Source organism: Physeter macrocephalus, chromosome 1, assembly GCF_002837175.3.
Source record: "Physeter macrocephalus isolate SW-GA chromosome 1, ASM283717v5, whole genome shotgun sequence".
Lineage (NCBI taxonomy): Eukaryota > Metazoa > Chordata > Mammalia > Artiodactyla > Physeteridae > Physeter > Physeter macrocephalus.
Genome location: NC_041214.2, coordinates 22262444 through 22273859, shown reverse-complemented (window position 1 = coordinate 22273859; position 11416 = coordinate 22262444). Strand labels below are relative to the sequence as shown.

At 36.2% G+C, this 11416-nt stretch overlaps 1 protein-coding gene across 1 annotated transcript in view; it reads right to left on the bottom strand.

Annotated features, from left to right (window-relative positions):
- Positions 1-8457: 8457 nt before the first annotated feature.
- Positions 8458-11416, bottom strand: part of LOC102996918 (phospholipid scramblase 1-like) — a 45846-nt gene continuing 42887 nt past the window's right edge. Inside the window, exon 8 of the mRNA XM_024131794.1 lies at positions 8458-8595. Coding sequence (XP_023987562.1) covers positions 8499-8595 — 97 coding nt within the window. The 3' untranslated portion in view covers positions 8458-8498. The remainder of the gene's footprint in view (positions 8596-11416) is intronic.

Here is an 11416-nt window from a genome sequence, read left to right as displayed (position 1 = left end):
GCGAACCGAAAAAAAAAAAAAAAAAAAAATTACAGGGCCTCTGTGTTTGTGGGAGCGAAGGGTATATGGGAAATCTCTGTGCTGTGAACCTAAAACTGCTCTTAAAAGAATTCTATTAAAAAAAAAATTCAGTGCCCAGGCTGTACTTTTCTTCCTTTTTTTTTTGCGGTATGCGGGCGTCTCACTGTCGTGGCCTCTCCCGTTGCGGAGCGCAGGCTCCGGACGCGCAGGCTCAGCGGCCATGGCTCACGGGCCCAGCCGCTCCGCGGCATATGGGATCCTCCCGGACGGGGGCACGAACCCGGCTCCCCTGCATAGGCAGGCGGGCTCTCAACCACTGCGCCACCAGGGAAGCCGCCGGCCGCGGGACCGGGGCGCGAACCCGCGTTCCCCTGCATCGGCAGGCGGACTCTCAACCACTGCGCCACCAGGGAAGCCCCAGGCTGTTCTTTAGATGAATGAAATCAATCTCTGGGGATAGGACACAGCATCAGTAGCTTTTTAAAGCTCCCAGGTGATTCCAATGTGTAGATAAGTCTGAGAACCACTGTGTTATTCTAGTACTTCCCATACTTCAGTGACAATTAAAATTACCTTGAGTTTGTTAAAACACAGATTGATGGGCCCCATCCCCAGAGTTTCTGACTAGGTAAGTCTAGGGTGGGGCCCATGAATTTGCCTTTTTAAAAATCTCCTAGGTTATGTTAATTCTGCTAACTGGAAGAGTAATACTCTGCTCTAGGGAGAGAGGTTAGAGATGAAGATAAAGGAGCTAACTGATTGGGCAAAGTGCTTTGGGAGGAGGAAAGCATCTAGAGCACCAATGGTTTGGTTGCCTTTTTGGTGGGAGGAAAGGCAGATACCTCTTCTTTTGTGATAAGGAGGAAAAAAAACTATGAATGTGAATTCAAATAAGTTTGTCGGTAGATTAGCAGGAAGTTAAGGAAGGTCTGCTTTGATGACTTCAAGCTGTTTAAGCTAGTACTGGTAGTGTGGAATGGTCACATGTATCTGACACATACATAGTCATGAAGAAATGATCTACAACAATTACTCATGTGGTGGAAAAATTAAATTCCAGACAGCTACATCTCCAGGTTACATCAATGTCCCAAGAAGTGTGTGCAGTTATAGCCATATTGATTCTAGCATTTATTTTCTCACATAAAAACCAAGAAAGCAATGCTGTACTACCAGTGTTCCTAATATCTGTACAACAGCAAAGGTGACTCTTTTGCTTTGAAGTAGGAATTATCTTTGGACATTCAGTAGACATTTGGCTTGTAAACTTATGGAATCTAAACAAAACCAAACTAATCTAAACCCAAAGCTTCTCTAGTTTTGAATATCAGTTTGAATACTGATAATTGTCCGAAATTCTTTGAATACTGATAATTGTCCTGCAGACTTTGCATGTGGAACAGATACCAACTGGTCCAACTGCTTGCTAGCTGCACTAGGAATGATATTTCCTACAGGATGGTTTGGTATATTTCTGAGAATACAGTCCTTAGGGACAGAAAGGACCAGCAAAGTTGATATCCCACATGCACATTCAAAGGCAATAAATACCAAAGTTCTTGGTAGAGATGGGTAAGTTCCCAGTGTCAGTTCCTGTGAGCTGGCATAATTCTTATGATTTCATTAAATCATCATTACATTCTGTAGTAGATACCTGAAGGTCTCCAACCATGCTATTTAAAGATGGGGTAATTTGGATTATGCCAGTGGTCCTCTAAAATGTTTAATAAGCCTCATGATATTTTTTGAACTTGGTTCCTTCAGAAGCTCATGGAATTCTGGATGAAATGTGGTAGTTTCTCAAAGTTGGACCCCATCAGTAGTAGCAGTAGCTTCACCTGGGAACTTGTTAGAAATGCAAATTATCAGGCCCCACCTAAGAGCTACTGAATCAGATACACTGGGGATGGGGTACAGCAATCTGTTCTAATAATCCCTCCATATGACTTTGATGCATGCTAACGTTTGAGGACCACTATCTCAATGAATGATCAGAAATTAAGAACCAGGAGCACTGGAGTTTCCCCCAAAATGTCAGCACCCATCTGTCAATGAATTATTTTGGTGGATGACTTGGAAAATATTTTTCGGCATGATCTACTTTTCTCTAAGAGTGGTAGGGTGTCATATTCACATACATAGTTGGTGAGACTAATGGGTAATATATTTCTATGCATAATAACATCTTATTTTGAAGTGCATTTTAAAATTCCAGTTAATTTGCTCTAAAATTCTATTGGATTGTTTTGATAAGGCAATTGAAAATCTCATTTGCACCATATCAAATGTGTTCACTGGCTGATAATTTGGGGAGCATGCATGAATCCCACATATTCAGTGACAAAAAAAATGAAGCATGCAAGATTAATGCTACTTCTTGGAAGTTTCACATTCAGAAAACAAACACACAACAGCAACGACAACACCCCTCATTTCATATAGCTAAGTTATCTTCAATACCTGATAGAAATCGAATTCTCTTTAGAGTGTTAATAACAACAATAACAACTCAAGTACCCACTGGCTCAATAGCTCCCTATGGGGTATTAACAGTACCTCAGTGCTCTCCCACCCACTCCTCATAATGTCATCAAGTCATACCAGAGTCTAAAAGTACTTCATGTATTTTTAAAAGTCAGTCTATCCCTTTTAGTTCCCCACTGCATGCTGCTCCCTGTTCCTTGGGTCCTTGCTCCCACTTTTCCATCTCCAGTATCATCTAAAGAAACCTTGTCTGTGTTATGACCTGTTGTAGGAGTGTCACTTTTCATACCAAGGCCACTGGGTCTAGGTGCTGTCAAAGCTTCTAATCCTCAGGGTGCTAGAAGAGCCTCAAAATCATCTGTAAATGGTAGGGCTAAACTTTGTCCCTAAAACAATTTCACCTGTGTCAAAATGCCTACATGATCTCTTCTTGATCAGTTTTACCAGCTTCTCACCCCAAATGCCCAAATCACAAAGGATGAGACTGGAAACAGACACATAGCTCATACTTCATCTTCCTCTTCCTCTCGTAATTGTTTTATTGCATGAGATGTATTTGATAAGTTGTGAGCTGGAGACAAGTTTATTTTTTCCAACATATCTTACATAAATAGTTTAGAACGTTGTTCTGGAAAGTGAGCATTGAAATATTAATGTTTTGTGCTTAGCCTTTGGAAGCCTTAGCAAAACAAAAGCAGAACGTATTCAAATTTAATAATTTCAAACAAAACTCCTTTGTCCTCTAAAAATGTGTTCATATCTGTTTAAATGGAGGCAAACAAACAAGATACGAGTGTGTGAATAAGGTCCAATTTTCTTCTTATACTAATGTTCCACTGTGGGTGTGTGAATATCTGAACTATCAACATTCAATTGAATATGGCTGTAATAATACTAATATACACTAAGCATTCAGTGTGTTCCATACACTGTGCTAAAAATAATCTAATTTTATGTTCCAGACAATGCTTTAAGTGGATACTACTACCACAGACACAATTTAGCGGGGCTGAGTACCTTGCCCCAGTGGCGCCGTACCCTGATTCAATCAGACCTGAATGGAGAGGGAAAAGTCAATGTGTCTTCCAGGTGTTGTAGGCAGATAAGTTTCATATTAGGAACTGTAAATGAGACACATAATTTGGAAATTAAATTGCTCCACAAAATTTGGGAGCAAAAAAAATCGTATTATTTTCTTCTTGAAATCAGTTTGGTTCCAAGTATCTTATCACCAGTGTGGTAAGAGATTCAATCTCATGTATGTTTTGAGGGTGTGTGTGTGTGTTGCCCTCCAACTAAAAGGTCATAAAAGACTACTAAGGAATGTTATAAACTCTAGAAAATTGGGGAGAAGTGCACAGGCCAAGGTCCTTTGGAAGGCAGGAGCCCTCACTCCCTCTGACTGGGCCAGAGAGTGGGGTTCTTTATGTGTATCTCCCAGGCCAACCACCCAGTAAACGTCTTTAGGCATACATGTGGGTCCATTTACCTCTGGATCACTGAAAGGGAGTAGGCCACCAATCCCTACCCACTGGCAATAGCTGACTCAAGTCTACCCCTCTCTCATTAGATGAGTCACTTTTGACTCCTTCAAATTTTTTATTTCACCTTTCCAGAATGATCCAAGTCATACCCATTCCAAGCATGAACTTTTGCAAACAAAAACCTACTATTTTCGTCTGCGGACAGAAATCCTTACCACCAGGATAGGATTTATTCAGAACGTGAAATGGCAATCTTTGTATGACAAGGGCTTCTCTATCCAAACGCTTCTCTATCCTTCCTTTGTAAGAAGGAAGATTAGCCTTTGTGTGGAAATATTCAGTCCTTGCTTTATTATATCTCACTGAGTCTTTATCTCTTTTGTTCCCCTTACGACAGTGTCTGTGTAGTTCTGATGTAGAATGACCTGTTTTTTGGATTTATCTCTTGTTGAAACCAACCATATCCAAGAATAATCATAAATAATTATCAGTTTCACAATGAGATAGAACTGAGAAATAAAATCATATATTAAAAACTATTTTATAGGTAACACTGTCTTAGTCAGTTTGGGCTGCTATAACAGAATACCATAGACTGAGTGGCTTACAAACAACAGAAATTTATTTCTCACAGTTCTGAAATCTGGGAAGTCCAAGATCAAGATGCTGGCAGATTAAGTGTCTGATGAGGGTCCCCTTCCTGATTCATACTCAGCTGTTTTCTTACTATAACTTCACATGGTGAAAGGGCAAGGGAGCTCTCTGGGGCCTCTTTTATATGGGCACCAATCCCATTAATGCAGGCTCCACTCTCATGAACTAATCACCTCCCAAAGGCCCCACCTCCAAATACTATTACATTGGAGATTTGGTTTCAAAATATCAATTTTGGAGGACACAAATATTCAGTCTATAGCAAACTCAAATCAAGAAAAATTACCCGTTAAATCATGTGGTGGAGTGTGAAAAAAAATGTCCACAATATTTTATAGTGCCTCCCATCGAGGAGTGGGATCTCTTTAAATGTCCCTTGAATGTGGATTTAGCCATGTGACTTGAGTTGGCCAATGGGACATTAACAAACTTGATGTAAGCAGAGGCTTGAAAAGTGCTTGTGTATAAGGATGTAGTCTCTGGCTGCTTTTAGAACCCAGCTATCTTGCTTGTCCTGAAAAGAAGACTGGATGTGGCTTTTGCTAATAGAGAGGGCTAAATCTGATACATGGGAAGCCATACAGTTTTTTAAGAGAGTTATACTAGCATAGACTAAAAGAGGCTGAGCCAGTTTAAGATGAAAAGACTTCTGTCTCCAACTTTCCTTAGGTAGGAAGAAGTCTACAAAGCTACTTAGTTAAAAACATGGCCATTTCATTTAGAAAAGAAAAAATGTCTCAGAAGGCAGAGCCAAAATCCCAGAGGGCAGAGCCACAGAGAGTGATGGACTAGAGGGCTACTGCCAGAGGGCAGAATATTCTCTGTTCCTGGAGTAAGGGGAGCTGGCAACACATGCCCATCTCAATTCTAAAACTGCTATGAGGAGTCCATTTGTTTGTTGTGGTTATTTTGCCCTTGGCTCACTATTGTTGGGTGTTTTTAGTTTTGAAGTCTCTGAATCAAGAGGAACTGCATCCAAGTATCCTCATTTGCATTCACAAAAGATGCAGATCATGTGATACTGGACTTGAACCTGATGACATAAGGCAAGAGAGTTTTAGAAGTTCTGAGATGGTTGAGGATATTTTTCATGTGGGGAGAATGAAATAATTATAACCAGAGGGTGGACAATGGTAGAATGGGGAGAATTTTAAAAAGCCACAATATTTTGCAGCAACTCCCATAAAGAAATTGAGTCATTTTTCCACTCCTCGAATCTGGACATAGCTATTTGACTTGCTTTGGCCAGTGAGACATTAGTAAGTACAATAGAAACAGAAGCTTGAAATGAGCATGAACATTTGAGCTTACTTTCTTGCTGCTTTTCTAATATAGTCATATGTAAAAGCTTTGGCTAGCCTTCTAGATGATGAGAGCTATGTGGCCTGATGCCCCTGTTGCCTCAGACAACAGCCAGAAATATGAATGAAGCTATCTGGGATGAGACAGTCCCCAGCCAATCTGTTTACTGACTGCACATGCATTAGTGAGCCAGGTCTTGATCAGGAGAACTATACAGAAGAATCCTGAGCTAAATACAATGATCATTGTTTTTTAACTGAAGTATAGTCGATTTACAACATTGTGTTTCTGGTGTACAGCAAAGTGATTCAGTTGTGTGTATATATATATATATATCCCTGTGCTATAAGTTGGTCCTTGTTAGTTATCTATTTTATATATAGTAATGTATATACGTTAATCCCAAACTCCTAATTTATCCCTGCCCCCCTTTCCCCTTTGGTAACCATAAGTTTGTTTTCTATGTCTGTGGGTCTATTTCTTTTCTAGAAATAAATTCATTTGTATCATATTTTTTTTTAGATTCCACATATAAGTGATATCATATGATATTTGTCTTTGTCTGGCTTACTCCATTTAGTATGATAATCTCAAGGTCCATCCATGTTGCTGCAAATGGCATTATTTCATTCTTCTTTATGGCTGAGTAGTATTCCATTGTATATATGTACCACATCTTCTTTATCCATTCATCTGTCAATGGACATTTAACTTTCTGCCTTGTCTTAGCTATTGTAAACAGTGCTACTATGAACATTGGGGTGCATGTATCTTACCTCACACAGGTAATATAACCATCTTCAAAAAGTCTACAAATAACAAATGCTGGAGAGGGTGTGGAGAAAGGAACCCTCTTGCACTGTTGGTGAGAATGTAAACTGGTACAGCCACTATGGAGAACAGTATGGAGGTTCCTTAAAAAATTAAAAATAGAGTTACCATATGATCCAGGGATCCCACTTCTGGGGATATATCTGGAGAAAACAATAATTCAAAAAGATACATATATATTCTTTTTAATTATGATTTATTACAGGATATTGAATTTAGTTCTCTGTACTATATGGTAGGATATTGTTGTTTATTTTATATATAGTAGTTTGTATCTGCTAGCCCCATACTCCTAACTTATCCCTCCCTCACCCCCTTTCCTCTTTGGTAACCGTAAGTTTGTTTTCTATGTCTGTGAGTCTGTTTATGTTTTGTAAATAAATTCATTTGTGTCGTATTTTAGATTCCACATATAAGTCATATCATGGTATTTGTCTTTCTCTGTCTGGCTTTCTTCACTTAGTATGATAATCTCAGGGTCCATCCATGTTGCTGCAAATGGCACTATTTTATTCTTTTTTATGGCGGAGTAGTATTCTGTTGTAAATATATACATCTTTTTTATTCATTTGTTTGTTGATGGACATTTAGGTTGCTTCCATGTCTAGGTTATTGTAAATGGTCCTGCTATGAAAATTGGGGTGCATGAACCTTTTCAAATTAGAGTTTTCTCTGAAAATATGCCCAGGAGTGGCATTGCTGGATCATATGGCAATGCTATTTTTAGTTTTTTAGGGAACCTCCATACTGTTCTCCATAGTGGCTGTACCAATTTATATTCCCCCCAACAGTGTAAGAGAGTTCCCTTTTCTCCACACCCTTTCCATTTGTCATTGTAGAGTTTTTAATGACACCATTCTGACTGGTGTGAGGTGATACCTCATTGTGGTTTTGATTTGCATTTCTCTAATAATTAGTGATGTTGAGCATCTTTTCATGTGCCTATTGGCCATCTGTATGTCTTCTATGGAGAAATGTCTATTTAGATCTTTTGCCCATTTTTTGATTGGGTTGTTTGCTTTTTCATTATTGAGTCATATGAGCTGATTGTATATTTTGGAAATTAAGCCCTTGTTGGTCGCATCATTTGCAAATATTTTCTCCCAGCCTATAGGTTGTCTTTTCATTTTGTTTATGGTTTCCTAGTTTTTTAGGGAACCTCCATACTGTTCTCCATAGTGGCTGTACCAATTTATATTCCCCCCAACAGTGTAAGAGAGTTCCCTTTTCTCCACACCCTTTCCATTTGTCATTGTAGAGTTTTTAATGACACCATTCTGACTGGTGTGAGGTGATACCTCATTGTGGTTTTGATTTGCATTTCTCTAATAATTAGTGATGTTGAGCATCTTTTCATGTGCCTATTGGCCATCTGTATGTCTTCTATGGAGAAATGTCTATTTAGATCTTTTGCCCATTTTTTGATTGGGTTGTTTGCTTTTTCATTATTGAGTCATATGAGCTGATTGTATATTTTGGAAATTAAGCCCTTGTTGGTCGCATCATTTGCAAATATTTTCTCCCAGCCTATAGGTTGTCTTTTCATTTTGTTTATGGTTTCCTTTGATGTGCAAAAGCTTGATTATGGCCAATTTGTTTATTTTTGCTTTCAATGATCATTTTTAAGTTCCTAAATTTTGGTGTGGTTTATTATGCAGAAAAATTCATACAAATAATTTTAGTGAAACAAAACTTTATTTAGATATTCTGAGTGAAATTTGTTTAATTTTGCTGAGGGCTGGCAAAACTTAATGCCAGTGATCTCTGGCATGATCTTTCAGGCTGATTCTTATGACCAGAGTTCAAAATACATGTAGTCCTAGGATGAAAATGAAAAATAAATGTAATTAAGCTGGTTTAATAGTAGAAACAGTTATAGACCTTATACCTGAGAGTGAATTTTTGGTCCTGTGTTATTAAAACATGATTATAAAGCATATTAAAACAGAATTCTGAAGATCAGACCTGTGAGGAACCAGTTTCTAAGGGCTTAAGAATGATAGACTACTTTTAAATACACCAAAATAATAAATTTGAGTATAATATAAATTTGTTTCCCTTAGAAAACAGCAACTAATTCCAACTTATTTCTCTATTGTTTTCATTCATATATACTCAATATATAAAAATATAGGAAGAAAAAAAGGAAAAACTTATAATTTCAATCATCTCAAGATCTACCATTAATGTTTTAGTTCAAGTTCCTTCCAGACACACAGTTGGCATTATAGTATGCTTATATGCTGCTTTTTTCACTGAATAATATATTCTGAATATCCATGTTATTAAAGCTCATTTACTGAGCATTTCTTTTGAGTCTTTAACATTCTATTTTAGAGATAGCTCATAATGTGCTTAATAAATCTCATACCTTAAGTTTTAGGTTTTAATATTTTTTTATTTATTAGAGTGAAGTTTGCAACATAGATTATACATTGCTATTTATGAGTACACATAATTATTTGTCTGCATCTCCAATTTTTTGGAATAAACTAATACATATGAAAAATATCAACATTAAAATTTTTAATTGATATTTCAATTTTTTCCCCCAAAGTTGTACCTGTAGCTCATGAGTATCTGATTTCTTAAATCTTCATCAGCATTGAGAGTTCATCATCATGAAAAAAAAATGAAAAGGGATATTTCATTGCTGTTTATTCATTTTCTTCATGTTTTTGAAAATGTTTTCATATGGTTACTGATTATTTGTATTCCCTCTTTAATGGTTGTATAAATTACTTTTTCATAGTCTTTATCCACTTCCATTTGGAATTTGATTCTTTTTCTCATTTAAGTAAAATTTTTATTAATATAAGGATATTATTTCTTGGTCATATTTGAAGCATATATTTTAGTTTATTGTCTGCTTTTGAATATTTAATATTATGATTTGTTTTGAGGCATAGAAGTTTAAGATATTCTAATTTAGCAGTCTGTTACTTGGTGACTTACTTGCTTTGACAGTTCTTTTCCATCTAGAGACCAGGTGTGGATACTGTTTATTTATCTTTGATCAATAATTCAATATGTTTTTCCTTATGCTTCCTTTGAGTTTGTTCTTTTTTTTACTAACTTTTTAGAGATAAATACCAGGTTCATTAATTTTTCACTTCTTTTCTTTTCTTCAGTAAGTATTTACAGCTATACATTTCTCTTTAACATTTGTAGTTGCATTCCAGAAGTTTTAACATTATACAATTTAATGTATTTTTTAAATTTCATTATGTATTACTTATTACCCCTGACTTATTTACATGTTTCCATGTGTACAAAATATTTAAAAACATGTATCTTTATCAACTTCTGATTTAGTGTTACTTGCTTGGACACCAAGGTCCAAATTATAGCAATTCTGTGAAATTTGTTGAGACTTGCTTCTTGGCCCACTATGAGAAAAATTTGTATGTTTCTAGGAATATAGCCATTTCCTCTAGTTTCATAGTAGTATCTCTTAGTCCTTTGTATTTTTTGTTATCTGTTATAACTTCTCTCTCATGTCTGATTTTATTTATTTGAGCCCTCTCTCTTTTTTCTTGTTAAGTCTAGATAAAGGTTTGTTAATATTGCTTATTTCTTCAAAGAACCAGCTTTTTGTTTCATTGATCTATTCTATTGTCTTTTTAGTCTCTATTTCATTTATTACTCATCTGATCTTATTATTTTTTCCTTCTACTAATTTTGGGCTTCATTTGTTCTTTTTCTGTTTCTATTAAGTGTAAAGTTAGATTGATTATTTGAGATTTTTTCTTATTTTTTGAGGTAAGCCTGTTCTGCTCTGAACTTCTACCTTAGAATCAATTTTGCTGCATACCATAGATTTTAGTGTGTTGCATTTCCATTTTGACTTGTCTCAAGGTATTTTTTTTTTGGTTTCTTTTTGGTTTCATGGTTGACCCATTTGTTGTTCAATAACGTGTTTAAGCACATATTTGTGATTTTTCCAGTTTGCTTCTTGTAATTGGTTTCTAGTTTCGTATCATTGTAGTCAGAATGATGCTTGATATAATTTCAGTCTTCTTATTTATTGAGACTTATTTTGTGGCCTAATATATGACCTAGACTGAAGAATGTTCCAAGTGCACTTGAGAAGAATGAGTATTCTGCTGCTTTTGAATGGAATGTTCTGTATATATGTATTAAACCTGTCAGATAAATGTGTCATTTAAGGTTGACTTCTCTTATGGATTTTGTTTGGATGATTTAGTCATTGTTGTAACTGTGGTATTAAAGTTCCATACTATTATTGTATTGCTGTCAATTTCTCCCTTTAGCTCTGTTAATATTTACTTTATATATTTAGGTTCTCCTTGTTGGGTGCATTAATATTTACAAATGTTATACCTTCTTGTTGGATTGACACTTTATCATTATGTAATGCCCACCTTTGTCTTATATTACAGTGTTTATTTTAAAGTCTATTTTGTCTGATATAGCTATAGCTACCCCAGCTTTCTTTTGGTTTCTATTTGCATGAAACATATTTTGCATCCCTTCACTTTCAGTCTTTGTGTCCTTACATCTATAGTGAGTCTATTTTTTTTACATTTTTATTGGAGTATAATTGCTTTACAATTGTGTGTTAGTTTCTGCTTTATAACAAAGTGAATCAGTTATACATACACATATATCCCCATATC